Source organism: Pseudopodoces humilis, chromosome 8 (genome assembly GCF_049639895.1).
Source record: "Pseudopodoces humilis isolate 2021_Gansu_Grassland_sample_001 chromosome 8, ASM4963989v1, whole genome shotgun sequence".
Classification (NCBI taxonomy): Eukaryota; Metazoa; Chordata; class Aves; order Passeriformes; family Paridae; genus Pseudopodoces; species Pseudopodoces humilis.
In genome coordinates, this window is record NC_142207.1 from 33,571,799 (window position 1) to 33,589,389 (window position 17,591).

At 43.3% G+C, this 17,591-nt stretch overlaps 1 protein-coding gene across 4 annotated transcripts in view; it reads left to right on the forward strand.

Annotated features, from left to right (window-relative positions):
* Nucleotides 1-17,591, forward strand: part of CPS1 (carbamoyl-phosphate synthase 1) — a 77,640-nt gene that overhangs the window by 9,982 nt on the left and 50,067 nt on the right. For all 4 annotated transcript variants that reach the window (XM_005528888.2, XM_088058874.1, XM_088058876.1 and 1 more), the window contains 12 exons: nucleotides 510-616; nucleotides 1,000-1,141; nucleotides 3,278-3,355; nucleotides 4,794-4,892; nucleotides 5,569-5,664; nucleotides 8,887-9,076; nucleotides 10,119-10,276; nucleotides 11,031-11,159; nucleotides 13,311-13,455; nucleotides 13,785-13,995; nucleotides 15,059-15,257; nucleotides 17,318-17,494. In XM_005528888.2, coding sequence (XP_005528945.2) covers nucleotides 510-616; nucleotides 1,000-1,141; nucleotides 3,278-3,355; nucleotides 4,794-4,892; nucleotides 5,569-5,664; nucleotides 8,887-9,076; nucleotides 10,119-10,276; nucleotides 11,031-11,159; nucleotides 13,311-13,455; nucleotides 13,785-13,995; nucleotides 15,059-15,257; nucleotides 17,318-17,494 — 1,731 coding nt within the window. The remainder of the gene's footprint in view (nucleotides 1-509; nucleotides 617-999; nucleotides 1,142-3,277; nucleotides 3,356-4,793; nucleotides 4,893-5,568; nucleotides 5,665-8,886; nucleotides 9,077-10,118; nucleotides 10,277-11,030; nucleotides 11,160-13,310; nucleotides 13,456-13,784; nucleotides 13,996-15,058; nucleotides 15,258-17,317; nucleotides 17,495-17,591) is intronic.

Genomic DNA, 17,591 nt, shown 5'->3' on the forward strand with positions numbered 1-17,591 from the left:
GCAGTTGGTTGTACTAACCTGTTATGGGCCAAACATTGTTCAGACATTTCAGCTGCCTGGAATATTCCTCATGTTGGTCCAGTGGGATCTGTCTCCAGCCCAATAGTTACAACAAGGCTTTATAGACCTTGGTGAACAATACATGGCAAACATGATGACCACACCACAGCAGTGCCTTGAAGGCCACACATACTGTGCTCTTTCAGGTCCTCTGTGACCTTAGGAATAAACCAGCACTCATTTCAGAGCTCCCACCTGGAATAATGTCCCACACTAAATAAATGGCTGTAATACAGTGCCCTTGCTTATTCCCTGAGTGAGTTGTCTGACACCAAATTGTGCTCTGAGGCTTTTCTCTGAGCCAGAGGAAAGGAGGAGACTTTCCTTCACAGGCTGTTACCACTCTGGCATTCAGCTTTTCCCCAAGTTTGTGAGGGAATTAGCGTGTTTTATGCTGGAATTGCTGGACAGAGACACTCCAAAATCTGTTGAAAGCCTTTTCTTTTTAGGTCCTGGAGAGCGACCGCCCAGAGCCCCTGTTTGGGATCAGCATGGGGCATCTAATCACTGGAATAGCAGCTGGAGCTACTTCCTACAAGATGCAGATGGCCAACAGGTGCAGCATCTTCTTCCCAGACAGAGCAGCTCAGCACTGGAAAGGGCTATGGAACAGCAGTGCTCTGCAGCTGGCATCTCAGAAACCTTGCTCCTTCATCCCAGCCCTTAATATTCTCCTGGCCCTTAATTTAAACCACCATGTCATGCTCTACTTTTTTTGAGTGTTTTTTTTAAAGTATTTGATGTAATTTATCCCTATCAAGCTGAAGAACAGCAAAGTTTCTCCTAGGATTTATCATTTTGAAACTGGCTGCCAGTATTTCACTGCTGCTATTGAACTGCTATGTATAATTATCACAGTTACCACAGTTATCAGCTCCCCCTAATTGTGGCACTTGAGCACATTTGGCACTTCTGTCCTCTGATCCCTCTTTCTTCCAGAGGCCAGAACCAGCCTGTCCTGAATGCAGTGAGTGGACAGGCTGTCATCACTGCTCAGAACCACGGCTATGCCATCGACAGCTCTGCCCTCCCTCCTGGCTGGAAGCCTCTGTTTGTCAATGCCAACGACCAAACCAACGAGGTGAGCCTCTCTTTCGCCTCCTGGAAGCTTTATTTCACCTCCTGTAAGCCTGCTCTCACCTTAGCAAGGCTAAATTTGTTGGTTTGACCATCTGCTAATTTCCTTGGAGCCCTGCTTTACAGCCAGGTTAAGATGGGTTCCCCACTGTACCAGCCCCAATTGCAGCAGTGATTTTATCATTTCCCTTATTAATTTCCATGTTTTCCCTACTGCTGGTGCTGCTCATTTAGCTACCATTCTCTTAGGGTTTGTGCCACAGCAGGGCAAGCCTGTGTCACCAGTTTGTTGTGTTGGTTCTGTGTTGTCCAGCACAGAAACAGGACATCATTGCCATCTAATTTGGTCTGTTATTATAAATGTAATTCCAACTACTAAAGTAATGAGGAAGAGGGGCTTCCCCTAGAGAATAGCTTACATGATCTAAGAAAGAATCCAATGTCAAGTGTCATCCGTGTTTGAGATCTCAGGCTTCTAATTACCCGCATCAAATCTTTCCCATGATGTCCAATGTCATGCAAGTTGGTGAAATCTTGTTAATTTTCAGGAAATCAATGAAAAGAAGGTATTTTCAAAAGCAGTTTCCCTTATGGAAATATGCCTCTTTCTCTTGTTTTGTATGAATGCCCAATATAGAGTCTGGCAGGTTGAACAGTGATGTTCTGAGCTACCCATCTGATGATTTTAGAAGAAGCTTGGTTTGTCATTTGCTGTTTTCTTTATCCTTATGGAAGGATATCTAAACACAGAAGGGTATCTAAACATAGACAAATTTTACCAAACAAAACATTGATACAAAAAAAAAACCTACGTCTGTTCTGCTCAATTTTTGAAATGCATTTATTTACACTGTGTTGACAAACTAAACCAGTCCATTCCCAAGCTTTTTATGTTTGCTTTAGCTGGAATTTGGAGACAAAGGTGATAAGGCTGGACATGAGTCTTCTGGATCTAGAAGAATGGAGATGAGCTAAAAAAATCATCTCTGTGAGCCCCAAAGCAGCAAGAGTCTCCTAAACCTTGGTGGGTGGAGAGGGACAGGGACTGTGTTGGTTTAGCACACACAAACAGGGTCAGTCTGTTGTGTGCAGTCTGCTGCATTCCTCTGCTTGAAAAAGGAAAAGCATTTCTTGTGGCTGACCTGGCAGTTGGACAGGGCCAGCACAGGCTTCCAAATACTAAAGAGGCGTGGAGTGAACGTTTTAAAAAGATATTTGTATTTAACTACAGGGAACGTGAGCATTCAGGGAAAATGTGGCAGACTAGTGGAATTCTTTACTCTGAGAGCAGAAATTCATGCCATAATGTTGTGGTCAGTAGCTCATCTCTCATCCCTGCCCTATCCTGACATGCCACCCTGAAGCTCTGGATGGCACTGTGGCTCCACGTGAGGCTGTTTGGGCCCCTTTGTCCATTTCTAAGGGAAGCAGGTTGTATCAGGACTACTTTTCCTTGAATTTCCTCTTGAGGAACTTCTCTACCCCCGTCTGGAGTTGGGGACCACGAGCAGTGACCATGGGGTGGTCTCCCAGTGGACCATGCTTCTTGGTGCTATCAGGGCACTCAAATGAGAAATCATTTTTTCCTGGCTCCAACTGAAACCACAAACACAGTCTCCAAACTCCATTTAGACCCTTCATAGCTGTTGTTTGTCCACAGCAGTGGTCCCCTTCATCACTCTGCCCAACCCAAGGCAGAGATCAAGGCCCAGTGTCAGCATTTAAAGTCAATTATGGAAATCAAGAGTGTGACAAAAATCCATTTTTATTATGGCAGAACCAATCAGCATGGCAGGGTTAAACCATTCATTCCCTAACAGCCTTGTCCCCAGGTGATCTTTCTTGCCAGGTATGTTTTCCTTCTCTGCCCAGTCCCAGGAGAGGCCCTGCAGGGAGCCCTGTGTAGCTGCTCTGCCAGATGCTTGCAGCTTCTCAGTGTTTGGTGTTGCAGTGGAAGCTGTGTCTCCACCGTGCCCCTGGACAGCCCCCGGAGGGTTAACAGCAGAGCAAGAGACTGGGAATGAAATGATGTGTCAAACACATCACTCCTTTGGCCCTCAGTGCTTACAGGGATGAAGTGTGGCTTTCTGCTCACTTGCTTGTCAGGAGGTGTCTAAGAGAGTTGCTTCTGTTCCTGCAGGGAATTATGCATGAGAGCAGATCGATTTTCACCGTGCAGTTCTATCCAGACGCAAACCCCGGGCCCAGGGACACGGAGGTAATGTATGAAGGGCTGCTCTGGGCTGCCTTTCAGACAGCCCTGGGAGTGCAGGTGTTTACCAGCTGGTGTACCAGTTGCTGATGGGCCTAAATGTTGGGTCTGGAAGTGTCAGGATCCCAGCAAAGCCATGCACAGTGTCTGTGATCTGGAGCTAATTACAATCAGCAGCAAGAGGTCCATGGACTACTTGGTGCTTTGGATCAGTGATTCCATTCATATGGTGGGTATGTACTGAGTCCTGATGGGATTATCCTTGTGTTGGAAGTTACTAAGGTGCTTAAGCCCTTGCAGGATCAGGCTCAAATCTCTTGCAAAAGAGACTGCAAGAGGAATAGAATTTTATCTTAACAGTAAAAAATACTAGCCAGATGCTTTGTAATAAAATCATTAACTTTCTAATACACTTTAGTTCCACTTTCAAATTTTATAATTACTGTAGAGTTATGTAAATGGATTCATACTTCTTCATTCTGGTTCTCCTAAGTGAAATGAAATTTTAATCCCCCATCTGTGACTTCACACAAATTCAGTAACAACTGGTTGCATAGTCACAGAATATGACTAAGCAGCATCAGGGGATGTGGAAGGCAGAGGAAGCATGTCTGAACATAAATAAACTATTTAGCATTTCCAGAGAGACCAAGATGGAAGAATACCTAGAAATGCTTATTTTAATCTTAATTTGATGATGTTGATTAAATCTGCAAGCAAATCTCTTGATATCGGGAACTTTGATAGCAATCTGATTGACTGGTGTGTATCAGAGAGCTCAAAAAACTCAGCTGTGTGTCTTTTCCGAGTCTATGCCCTCCCACTGCTGGGATGGTTTGATAACATATCCTGCTGGGCTTGCAGGACCCATCCATGCCCCTTCCACAAGTAATTCCCAGCACTCAGGAGCTGTGTGGCAGAATCCTGGCAGGTGTGGGGTGCCTGGAGCTGCCTGGTTCCAGCGAGGGTCCTGCTGCCTGCCTGGCTGGGGAGCACTTGTCTGACAGTCTGGGACCTCCTCTGGATGGACAGCGCTGATTTTGCTCAATTCCTGTTTAACCAGCCCTGCTGAGAGCCCTGCTCTGCAGTAGGCACCGTTCCAGATGGTTCCCTGAGCTGGTTCGGTGCATGCTCTTCTGTGTTTTAGCTTTTGATGCACGTTCACTCGTTGCACACAGAAGCAGAGCACACAGCCGTGATTGACGGGTGTTTTCTTCCTGATTATGACCTCACTTTCTTGAATGCAGCTTTGTCAGATATGTCAAAGCTGTTGTGTAAATTTCAAATAATGATCTCCTCTTCTGAGGAGGTGTAAACCTGCCTGCTGAAAGCAGCAGAGCTAGAGCCGATTGCATGAGTTCACCAATGGCCTGCTTTGTCCTTCTTTGCTTCGTATCTATTTAGTTCAACTTTGGCAGTAAATACATGTGTTTGTTTTTCCTAGTTCCTCTTTGATTCATTTATTTCCCTGGTTAAGAGAGGGAAAGGCACCACCGTTCCCTTGGTCCTTCCCAAGGCTGGAGTGACAGCTTCTAGAGTGGAGGTCAGTGTACAGATATTTTCATGCCTGTCAGTGAGGCTGGAGCTAGTTAACTCCTACTGAACCCACGGCACGAAATTGCACTTGGAAGTCAAAGGAGGCTTCTCTCTTAAAAGTCCTGACAGCTGCTTATCTCACAGTCATCTCTGTTTTCTTTGAAAGAGTTTTAAGTTCTGATGTTTCATGTATTTTCTTTGCAGTTCTCCTGAGAAAGGTGCTCTCACAGTAGTATAATGAGGTGCCCTGGGATAATCTGGCCATGAGATTTTGTGCCAGCAGTGTAATGTTGGTGCTCGGTTGCTTAGCAAATAAACCTGAATTTCCTAACGTGAGCTGAATTTCATAGAGATTTGCTGTCTTAGAGATTTTGTGGGCAGCCAAAGTGAGGCATGGTTGTCTATAAGCACATGATACAATTAACATGTTTACTGTGTGCCCTATCCACGAGTCACATGTTTCTCTAAATGGAGATATATGGGAGAATTCCAGTACATACTGGAATTATATACTTATTATATACCAATTATATATAGATAAGAAGTAAAACTGAGGTGATTTTGAAAGTAACTTCTTCTGTTTTGAAAACTTATGTTCTGTAACTTAAGACTGCATGGCTTCTGTTCATTTCAACATCCACTACCCTGGGACTGATTGTTTTCTTGCCATTTCACACTTGCAGGTCTCCAAAGTTCTCATTCTAGGATCTGGGGGTCTGACAATTGGCCAGGCAGGGGAATTTGATTACTCTGGATCGCAGGCTGTGAAAGCCTTGAAGGTGAGGAGACACTGTGAACATACTAACCTCATCTTTCCCTTCTCACAGCTAATCCTCCAAGGGCAGGGAAGCTGGTGAGGATAAATGGCTGTAGGAAAAATTAGCAATTTTGGTTGTTGAACTTGCTAGTTGACTGATGTGAGTTAGCCACTGAAAATTGTCTTCCAAAGAGAGATGTTGTTGGGGTTTCCATCACAGCCTTCAAGCAGTTTGTTATTTGTGATGTGTTATTTGTGATATTTGTTATACCTGTTAAACTGAATGGAAATGGAGGAGGGGGAATATGGTCAGATGTACCTAAGCTGAAAACCTGGAGCTTTTGTGGTACATCAACACTGCAAGGTAGACTACAAATAACAGCTGAACAGTTGGCTACTGCTATACAGAGGAACCCCTCATCATGGCAGGATTGCTAAATGGTATTTATTTTAAATGGGATGAGCTTTTTAAAGGTGATAAATGTAAGTTTTGTTTCCAGAACAAGTCCTAAGAAGGGTTATTAAGGCAAAAGTTCATGCTGGGAGAAGGTGTAGAAGGGTAGAATGTCCTGTGACAGGGTTATTAGTGGTAATGTAAGAGTTACCTGGGCCCCAAATTCATGTCTAACCTCATGTGAAGAAAGAAGAGGGAGCTTGCAGGGGCCTGACAGAGTCAAGGCAGAAGCAGCAGCTGCCTTCATATGAGGTGATGGTTATGGGTGGTTCTGAGGCTGTCCTGATGTCATGAACATTCTATTCCTGCACTGGCCCTGGAGTGAAGGAACAAAAAAATCAATTTTAGTAATTTTGGACATAATCTGGGGTGCTCTGGTTCATCCCCATGCTGCAGCACATCCTGTACTGCCTGTATGTTGTTTGTGTGCTGTACTGCTGCTGCTGGCTGCTAGTTCAGACACATCAAGAGATGAGTACAAAACAGGAGTGGAGGATTCCAGGGTTGGGGAGTGTCAATAATCACCCATTTGGAAAGGAGGTATCTCCTGTTTTTCTTTTTCTTTTTATTTTTTCCCTCTTTTGTCCTTTAAACTCATCTTGGGACTGTGGAAGAATTTTGTTTTATTTTTTGTTATGAATCAACACTGGTTCTCAATGCCGATGTTCTGATCCTTTCTGCTGTGTTTGCTTGTGGTCACCTGGAAAATCTGGATAACTTTCTGTGGGGATTACCCCAACTCAGCTGGATACAGGTGGATATGACACAAAAAGAGAAGTGGAGCCTTCCTGGAGTGTTACTAATTCATTGCTTTCATTAATTAAGTTGTAACAAACGTCTCCATCAGGATGGGTGGCCATTACACAGAGTTCTGTATGTTTCTAAAATACTAAAAAAGGCAGAAGTTGTAGGAAAGGGTTGCAAGAGCAAATCCAACAAGCCAAGCAACTGGACCAGAATGATGTGATATTAATGAAACATGTCTCTCAGCACAGAGAGCATTAATTCTCTTATTAATTATCCTCATCATCACTGCTAGCTGGTCTTTAAGAATACCTTGTCCCAAATAAGCAGGGAAGAAGGAGCTGAGATGTGCAGATAGTCTAGCTTGTGGAAAAGGGATAAACTTTTCCTTCCCCCATTTGTTTCAACAGAATTGTAGCCATGAATTTCTGAATACATTTGTTAGAGAAGGATGTTTTGATCTTTTCCATCACCATGAAAACTACCCAGTTAAGGATCATTTGTCTAAATCCAAAATATTTTCCATACGGATTTTGTGTCTTCTTTCCCTCCCCTATTCATTTCCAAGGAGTATGTGCTTCAGTGAAAAAAAAAATCCAACTTTTCCCAAGGAAAAAAGGTCAGCAGAAATTTACAGTCAGTCTTTAAGGCAGTATTTTAAGTTAGCAAAGGAAGGAGAAGAAATGTTATCTAACACCTGAAGACTGGGAGCTCTGAGTGAGAATCCCACTGCTCCAGTTGAGCTATTTCTTTGTTCCCCCAAAGCAGTGAGACAAACAATCACAAATTTTAAACAAACACAGAAATATCCTATGGCATTTTCATGCTATTTATGAACTGAGGGAAAATAACACTTTCTCTACTGATCCTAGCAACACTTCCATGGAATTTTCTCCAGCCTGTTTCTTTATAATCTTTTTAAAATATTGTTACTGCTCCTCTTTTCAATGGGAATCATCATTTTTTAACCTTTTAACAACTTCCATATACAAAATATTTTTTTTTTAAATATAATTTGCATCTATAACTAGCATTTTTTTTTGCAAATGCTTTTTGTTTTTATTTTTTAGCCTTACATGAAGTTGATGGACATTAGAATGAGTTCCTGTGAAAATAAGGCCACAGCCTTTGCACTTTTCAGTCCACCTTTTCAACAGAGCAGTAGAACAATTTTCTGTATTTGCATGTCTACTGCATGTGGTTGAAGCAGTTTTTTTTTTTAAGCTTGGTCACACTCTTAATTTTTAGCAAAACTTGGTTGGTTTCCTCGTTCCATGCTAGTATTTAAAGAGTGAGGAGGATTGATCTGCCCAGGTCTGACTCAGAATTTTCTATTAATGAGCAAAGGAGTGAATTTCTGTCTGTAGCTAAAGAGCAGCAAGGCTGTTATGGCAGGAAACAGATAAACTTTATTGTCACTCTATCTCAGCTTCTCATCTGTGGCAGAGAAAGAGCAGTGTAAAATTTTGGCTTAACTTCATCTTGCATAGAAGGACAGAGTTTCTCTTTTAATATGCACAATATCAAATAAAAAAAAAAAAAAAGTTATGGGATGAGATTTTTAAACTGATAATACCAAAACCAATGAGGTATTTTTATGAAAAGTCAAAGAAAAAGAATGTATTTCTGTTACTATTACTAGTTGGTACAAAAATCTGAAAACTTCAAAGACCTACTGCTTGGCAAGAAAAGATTAGCTTTTGATTACATTTTTTTCTTTGGCACCTTTAATCTGACTTCCAAAAGAAGACAGACATGAGTATGCTGGAGTTTGTACCTGTCTATGTGACTCCTAAATGTATTAAACAATTTCAATCAAATTTCTGTGGGAATCTCCATTCCCTCGAGGTTCACAGGCACAAAAGTAAAGAACTGGCATCAGTTCAGTCTTCAAACCAGAAGTCTCTTATAGGACAGTAGATAATTTTTAAAATTCTGCTGTTGGTAACTTCTAGATGAACCCCATCTCTTCTTGCTGGTGCTGCTGCTGTTGTCAGCTTTTTTTCCCACATGTGCCTATTTTTAACACAGATTTCAATTTTTCAGGAAGAAAATGTGAAAATTGTCCTCATGAATCCCAACATTGCTTCAGTGCAGACCAATGAGACTGGTTTAAAGCAGGCTGATGCTGTCTACTTCCTCCCCATCACTCCCCAGTTTGTCCTTGAGGTCATCAAGGCAGAGCGTCCCGACGGATTAATTCTGGGCATGGGTGGCCAGACTGCTCTCAACTGTGGTGAGTGTGATACAGGTGCCATGGCACCCCATGCAGGCCAAATCATGGCTTTTACCAGGTAACAAGTGAAGGAATAAGGGACAGGACCAGAGGGAATGACCTCCAGTTGCAGCAGGGGAGGTTTAGATTGGATATTGGGAAAAATGCCTTCACTGAAAGGGTGGTCAGGCATTGGAACAGTCTGGAAGCTCTCAGAAGGTGGTTGTGGCACTTGGGGACATGATTTAATGTGCTGCTAGGTTGACATTGGACTTGTTGAGGTCCTTTCCAACCTGGATGATTCTGATTCTACCACATGTTCTGCAGATTTTATTTGTGCAGGCATCCAGGCCCCACATGGGGGGCCAGGTTACTGAGGGATAGAGGCAGAGATACAAACCATGGGGCAGTGAGTCATTCCTAAGCTGTGAACTTAACATCTAATTGCTGGGTTTGGTACTTCAAAGTAATTAATATGTCCTGCTTTTCATCTTAAATCTTAGTTATCATAGTTGGATTTGGGATATCTTGACCACCTTGAGGCAGAGATCAAAAGGAAAAGTTGCCTTCATATAACTTCTTGCACCAATATTCATCTGTGCTGCTTTGCTCTGTGGTGCAGATGATGGCCAAGCTGTAATTGTAGTATTATCCCAGGTTTCATAGATTTGAGGATGGAAAATTTCATCTTATGGTTATGAGTTCTGACAAAAATAATAAAATTAGCTGTGGATGAGGCCAGACAATTTGTCAGCTAATCAGATATATTTTGAATACTTTCTCTGTTCTAAATTTTCTAAATTCTTCCCTGTGAGGGTGCTGAGGCCCTGGCACAGGTTGCCCAGAGAAGCTGTGGCTGCCCCATCCCTGGAAGTGTCCAAAGCCAGGTTGGATGGGGCTTGGAGCAACCTGGGATAGTGGAAGGTGTCCCTGCTCATGGCAAGGGGTTGGAATGAGATGGGCTTTATGGTTTCTTCCAACCCAGACCATTCTGTCCTTCTTTAATTCTATGATCCTTCATCTACCATCAGTCCTCAGAAGTGTGTCTTTGTGTCCTCTGCAGGAGTGGAGCTCTTCAAGCAAGGAGTACTGCAGCAGTATGGTGTGAAGGTCCTTGGTACCTCAGTCGAATCCATCATGGCAACAGAGGATAGAAAGCTTTTTTCTGACAAACTAACTGAGCTAAATGAAAAGATTGCTCCTAGCTTTGCAGTGGAATCGGTAAATCAGATAAATTTGAAGATGTGATTGCTATTACCGTTGCCCATTTGGCTTAGTAAAAATATTTCTTGTTTTGTAGAGTGAAAGCTGAATGCAACTGTGGGTGCTGTAGTGTGTACAGCCCTCCTCGGTGATTAATGCTGGGTCACCATGATTTAAAATGAGTGAAAATGGAATTAAGCACTGTGAAAACCTAACCTAATTTACCAATTGACAAGAAAAGTAAATTATATTGGGGTGACTCCTGTGCTACAGCACAGAAGTGTGTGACATGTAAGGGGTACTTTTCTGAAAACATGTACCAGCCATTTAGAGTTAGGATTTGAGGTCCCCAAAATCAGCAGTATTGAAACCTTACTTGAGGATGGGAGGATGAAAACGTAAAATTTGGTTTGGTGGAAAGGTCTGTTCAAGTTTGGAGGAAATCAAACAGGTCTTAAACTGGGATGTCTTTAGGAGGGGTTATTTCATGCTTAAATCTCTGCAGACAGGTCATGTAAGGACATCATCTGTGGCAGGTCAGCAAGGAAGCCCACATACAGCCAAGGACAGAGGTCACCTCCTTGAGTTCATGTTCCAGTTTCCTGCTGTTTAGCAGAAAAAAGGAATATTATAAAGTGAACTTCCATTTTCATTTTACCTTCAGACACTTTAGTGTCTTACTGATGGGATTTCCAGTTAACCTTGTAACCAGAGCTGAAGACTTTATTCATCTGAATTGCTATTTCTGAAATGCATTCCCCTCTCCTTCAAGGTTGAAGATGCTCTGAAGGCAGCTGAAAAGATTTGCTACCCTGTCATGATACGTTCTGCCTATGCCCTCGGTGGCCTGGGCTCTGGCTTATGTCCTGATAAGGAAAGTTTGCTGGACCTTGGTACCAAGGTATGTCTGGAACTGAAAACTCAGGGAATAGACCCAAACATCTCATTTTTTAAATACTATTCTAGTGTCATAGACACTGGAAATGTACATATCTTACATTTCATCTTATCTGCAAAATGTTGTCCTGGTTAGGAACTGCCCTCTTTTCATAATTCCTGCCCATAGATAATGAAAATGGCTCAGTGACAGATCTTTTAAAATCATGACAAACAAGTCATAATTTGAGCAAGTTTTTCAGCAGTTTTGGTCTGAAAAGAAACATCTCGGCCTCTATTCACCTACTTTCAAGAATGAATGATTATGAACAGCATCAAGGAAGCTGAAACATTTGAAACACTGAGTGATAATGTGGTCAGAAACGTGCCGCTTACTCAGGCTCGCTCGCGGGCTGCGTTCAGAGGAAGCAGAAACTCACCCATAAACCCTGGCAGTTCAGCTCTCTGGCAGGTCTATATCAAAACATTTCTTAGCAGAAAAACCTGGTTTTGGTCAGCACATTGTGGTTTTTTTTGGAAAAGTAAGCCTGCTGCCTACCAGCACCCTCAGATTCCTGTCTGCAGGGCTGTTTGTGGTACTTCATCCTAAGTTTGAAGTCTGGCATTTCTGCTTGTTAAATGTCATCCCATTAATCATGGCTTAATGCTAAAATTGATCTGGATCTCTCTGCAAGGCCTCCTCTCCCTCAGAGAGTCTACAGCACCTCCCAGTTCAGTATTGATATATCAAAATTTACAGTGAAAACCAGTTTGGGTCTTGTTGAATGAACTCAAATTTGGATGCTCATTTCCATGGCCTAGCAGTTATGGAGATGATCTGTAGTAATTGATAATTGGCTTTTCAGGCACTGGAATGAGCAGTTTATAATTCAGATAACTGAACTCTGGGTGTTTGGTAGCACAACTGGTTCAGGTAACCTGGCCTTGAGGTTGTGTCTCCCGAGTCTGCTCACTGAGTGAGAGAAGGCACCAGATACAGGAGCATCCAGGACTGGTTTGCAGGAGTGCTTAGGAGTTCCTGCTACATCCCCACCAAGTCAGTGCCTGCTTAGGCCAGGTGTGAATTGCCTTTCCTCAAATGTTTTTTTCTTTTATTCTGTGTGATTTTGGCAACTAAAAACTTAGCTTTGGAGCTAAGGGCAGTGTTTAAGTAACAGCTTGAGTTAATGACAGATGGGACCAGGCTGAAGACCCAATTCATGGGCAGCATTATAACAAGAAGCTTTGCTAGAGGATGGATTGATAATGTGCCCATCACTTTCTAGGGTTTTAAGCGAGTATTGATTAATGTTTTCTATCTGCTAATATTAAGGCCATGTCTTCGCTTAGATTATGCTCATTTACCAGCAAACTGTATTTTTCATTTTTGCCTCGTGTGCTGAGGAATACTTTCAAGATTAGTTTAAGAATAAATCATCACCCTTGCCTCTGGTTAGTACGGGCAATGACAAGCAGCATTATTAATGCTATTAATTACATAGTGTTTGCTGGCACCTACACTGCCATCGCTCCCTCATTTTGCTTTTTGCAGCATTCTCCTATTGAAGTCCTTGGGGCTGCTCACATAAAAACATGTCTGTTGCATGATTGAAGCCTTAGATGTTTTTATAATCCTATTTGTTATTTATATGCTCTTGCAAGCACGCATGCCCAACCCTTTTTTCCCCCCCATCATATCACATAAATATTTTCAAAAAGAAAGGCAGGAAGGCAGGAAGGCAGGAAGGCAGGAAGGAAGGAAGTGGCGGAAGGAAGGAAGTGGCGGAAGGAAGGAAGTGGCGGAAGGAAGTGGCGGAAGGAAGTGGCGGAAGGAAGTGGCGGAAGGAAGGAAGGAAGGAAGGAAGGAAGGAAGGAAGGAAGGAAGGAAGGAAGGAAGGAAGGAAGGAAGGCAGGAAGGCAGGAAGGCAGGAAGGAAGGAAGGAAGGAAGGAAGGAAGGAAGGAAGGAAGGAAGGAAGGAAGGAAGGAAGGAAGGGTGCTTGTTATAAATATTCTGAACTTTACTTATTTTCATCTTTCCTTGGTCTGGAATGTCTGGAGAAAAGTCACAGAAGTCTTAAATATGGTGCAATATGGTCTAACAAGGGGTTTGGTGATGGGTTTTTGAGGGGTCTTGTGGCATTCTTTCGGTGTTTATTTCCCATAACCTATTCCCAGGCATTTGCAATGACTAACCAAATTCTGGTGGAAAAGTCAGTTGTTGGCTGGAAGGAGATAGAGTATGAAGTTGTGAGAGATGCTGCTGATAACTGTATTGCTGTCTGCAACATGGAAAACATCGATGCTATGGGAGTCCACACAGGTAGGCTTGGGCACAGGGTGGCTCAGTGACTTTTTTTATGCGGTGCCTTTCAGCCTGGTGTTGTTGACAGAGCTTTGTGATTGATGAAGGGGGTTAGAAAAATACTATTCAGGCCCTGAGTACAGCCAGATAGGGTGTGAAACAAACTAAACCTACACCTGTGGGCTTCTGGCTATCTGAGCTTTTCATCAGCTGTGCATGCACAAGTTGTAATCTCTGCTAATGTCATTACTAGTGGTGGTTTAGCAAAGACAGGGACTTGTGTGGCCACAATTTACTGCTGCTGAGTTGCTTCTCATTTTCCTTCTCTGCTACCTTGTGACAAACAGGAGATTCTGTTGTAGTGGCTCCAAGCCAGACACTTAATAATGAGGAGTTTCAGATGCTGAGGGATCGTGCCATCAAAGTTGTCCGACATTTGGGCATTGTGGGAGAGTGTAATGTCCAGTTTGCTTTGCATCCAACTTCCCTGGAGTACTACATCATTGAAGTTAATGCCAGACTCTCGAGAAGTTCAGCTTTGGCTTCCAAGGCCACAGGGTAAGATTACTTTAAAAAACCAAAATGTTCCAGAGCAAGCAAATGAACGAACGAAAAATTGAGGAGAGCAGAACAGGAAGAGAGAAGAAGGGATTTGGGATGTATTATTTAAATAAGTAGGTGACAGCTACAAGGAAAAAGAGTTCTGGTGTCTGTCTTCCATGTAGTTAAAACATGGAGCTGTAGCCCTCATTTTCATCAAGGAGGACTGAAGCTGGCTGTTAGAGAGAATTCTGGAGCAGTCAGGTCAGTAAGGTACAGATTTCTGCGTGGGAAGCTTCTAAGAGCAGCTCTTGTCAGCATCTGTTAGGTTTGACCCTTGGAGAGCTGGTCCTGCTGGGAGATGGAGGGTGGGGTTAGTGAGCCCTCCAGGTCATTCCAGCCTGCTGATGCTGTTACTACAAATGGAAAAACTCCCAGGAGGCACGTGTGTGGGAGCCTAATCCTTACAAAGCACATCCACTGTATCCATATGTTGGCTGCAAATCATCTCTGGGACCCAGAGGGCACAGTTATTAATGAGCTGTCTGTCAGATTGATGCAAATGGCATTGCTAGCTGCCTTTGTTTTGTTGGCTAATCATAAACTAATCAAGATAAGGATAGTCAAAGCAGGCTGCTTAAAAATTGGCTTCTTAATTGCACTTTGCAGATGCTGTTGAGAGGCACAAATTAATCTCTAATTTGCAGTTCTCATCAACTCTTATGGTTATTTAAGAGCCATAGCAGGCTGGAGATAAGCCATTTTGTTGGACAGTGGGTGTTTGATTGTTTTCTTTTTGGATGACAGACTTGCAGCTAAACATATCTGTTAAGAGTGGGCTCACTGTGGTTGTGACAGCTACTGAAAGGGCTGGATAACAAAGCAAGTCCCAGACCCAGGGAGGTAGCTCTGCAAGGAGTTGAGGTGGGAGGCTGGGTGTGTCCCGTGCTTGAGCACAGGAGCTTCCCATTGTGTTGAGGAGGAGTGATCACCTCCCCTCTGTTTAACTGGATCCACTCCTGGGATTTGCAAACCCCGAGTTCTTTCCACTCTACTGCGCCCTACTTCTCCTCTATGACAGGTATCCACTGGCATTCATCGCTGCCAAAATTGCCTTGGGGATTCCCTTGCCAGAAATCAAGAATGTGGTGACAGGAGAAACCTGTGCTTGCTTTGAGCCCAGCCTGGATTACGTTGTGACCAAGATACCCCGCTGGGACCTGGACCGCTTCCAGCACACCTCCAGCCGCATTGGGAGCTCCATGAAGAGTGTGGGAGAGGTGAGTGCAGGACCCTCACCTTCCATTCCACTACCTGGGAAAGACATTTCTCTCACTTGGAAACCCTCAGAACGTCAATCTTCAAGGACCTAATGTGATATATGAAGCTGAAATGTTCTTTATCCAGTAGGATAATTAATGGAAATTGGTTAGAACTCTGTGATGCTGGATATCACAGTGTGGATTCATAAATGGTTTGACTCCTAAAGGAAGAGATCACTATGGATCACCTGGGGTTGACTACATCCTTAACACTCACTCCAGGGCTCTCAGAATTACTTTTCAGTTTGAGGTTCTGTAGTGGTGGTTAATTACAGTATAATTTCACCAGCAGTAGTGTGTTAAGGTTTCTAGCGGTGCCCATGAGCCACAGCTTTCAGTTCTTCCCAAGTTATTTGTCCTCTCTGTTAAAACCACGTGCCAGTTCTCTTGCTTATTTCTTCCAAATCCAAACACAAATTGTCATCTTGCTCTCAAGTTTTGATTTCTTTTAGAGATGAAGTCCCTTACATCAGATTTTAAGTCTGGACAGTAACAGTATTTTCAGATGTTTTAAGAAGGGGGTAATGAAGCAAAATTGGGAAATTACCCACTTAATTAGTTAATTACATATCAGCTACCAAAGCAAAATAATTATATCTGTGTATTTTTTCAGCTGTATTTTCAAATAGCTATTTTATTAAATTATTTTGTCATGCAAGATGTTCCCGATATCATTGTTGTTGTTGAACAAGAAGCCTTCATCAGAACTGGAAAGATTAATTAGAATTTGATCTTCCATTGGCAGTTTTGGTTTTTAGTGGTAATGAGGTGGGTTTTTTTGTTTTCAGTGAGATGATGCTTCCTATGATATGAACCCTTTCTGCTTAGGGGTTTTGGGACCGTTCCGTAGAACTGGAGTTCCTAAATACAGTTGCACCATCAGCTGTGGAACTTCCTGGCCATACACATTTGCAGAAGGAGATGTTGAGTCCTTCCAGAGTTCCTATGTCACAGAGGTGCCTCAGCCTGTGTCCTTTTCCAGGCAGGATGCTGGGTAAAGGCAGAACAGAGACACAGGGAGAGTCAGTGCTCTGACAGTGCAGGTGAGCTGGAGCAGGGATGGAGAAGCCCAAGGGATGCAGTGTGCACCTGGTGGGGGTACAGAGCAGGAAGGTTAATCTGCAGGACCTGTGGGTAGGAGACACAGTCTTTGAAGCAAAGAGTTTCTTGCCACTGTCTTCCTATTAGTATGGCACAGTCATCTCCCAAGGCCTGAACTTGAAGCCAGACCGCAGCACCTACTGCATTTTTATTAATTGAACAGTCTGGTCTGGCTCTTTCTGAGCTCTGTTGTGCTGGGCAGTGGGCCTGGAGCTGTGAGAACAGAGAAAGCGATTTTATTTTTTCTTTTGACATTTTTCAGCATTGTGTTTGAGAAGATTTTTATGCTGTTGAGGTCTCACTGCACTGGAAAATAAAAATGTAGAAGTTTGAGAAAGGGCTCTGTTACCTCACAGATTTCTAGACAGAAAGGCTTGTTTTCTTATTAGATATGGTGTCAAGACTGAAGGAAGGAAACCCCAGTGCTGCTATACCAAGTTGGAGTAATCATTTAAGAGAACCCTCACAGGGGAGAGATGCTGTTAAATGTAATTTAAAGGAAGAGGAGCAGATTTCTCCTGAACCTTAAAACCCACACAGTGAGTTTCTATCTCTAACAGGCTAAACAGAAATATTCTTTTTTATTACTATACCCATGTGGCTCCATAATGTTTCCCTCCACCAGAACTCTTCCCTCAAAGCAGTTTCCAGAGGAGAGCAGCATCCTCCTGTGTGTTATAGACATGGAGGTGGAAACCAAAAGCAGTCACTTGTCCAGAACCCACCATGAGCAGAGTCAGATCTAGAACGGGGGCTACCAAGGCTCAGTCAGCTGCACCTTACAGCCAGCAGGACTATTTTAGGGAGGAGTCCAAGGGCTGCCATCTCTCTGTGCCTGGAATTGTCCCTGTTCTGTCACTCGGGGCACAGCCAGGCTCGGCTCACCGTGGCTCACGTGGGTGTGCTCTCCCTCACAGGTCATGGCCATCGGACGCACCTTTGAAGAGAGCTTCCAAAAGGCCCTGAGGATGTGCCACCCCTCAATAGATGGCTTTGTTTCACGTCTGCCTATGAATAAAGCCTGGCCAGCCATTGTGGATCTCCAGAAGGAGCTCTCTGAGCCATCCAGCACTCGGATATATGCAATAGCCAAGGTAACAAAAGAGAGCAAGATCTTGAACTGCGCCCCTTGAGTTGCCAGGTTGGGTCAACTGAGGTGACAAAGGCTGAGTATTCTTCATTCTCTTGCTT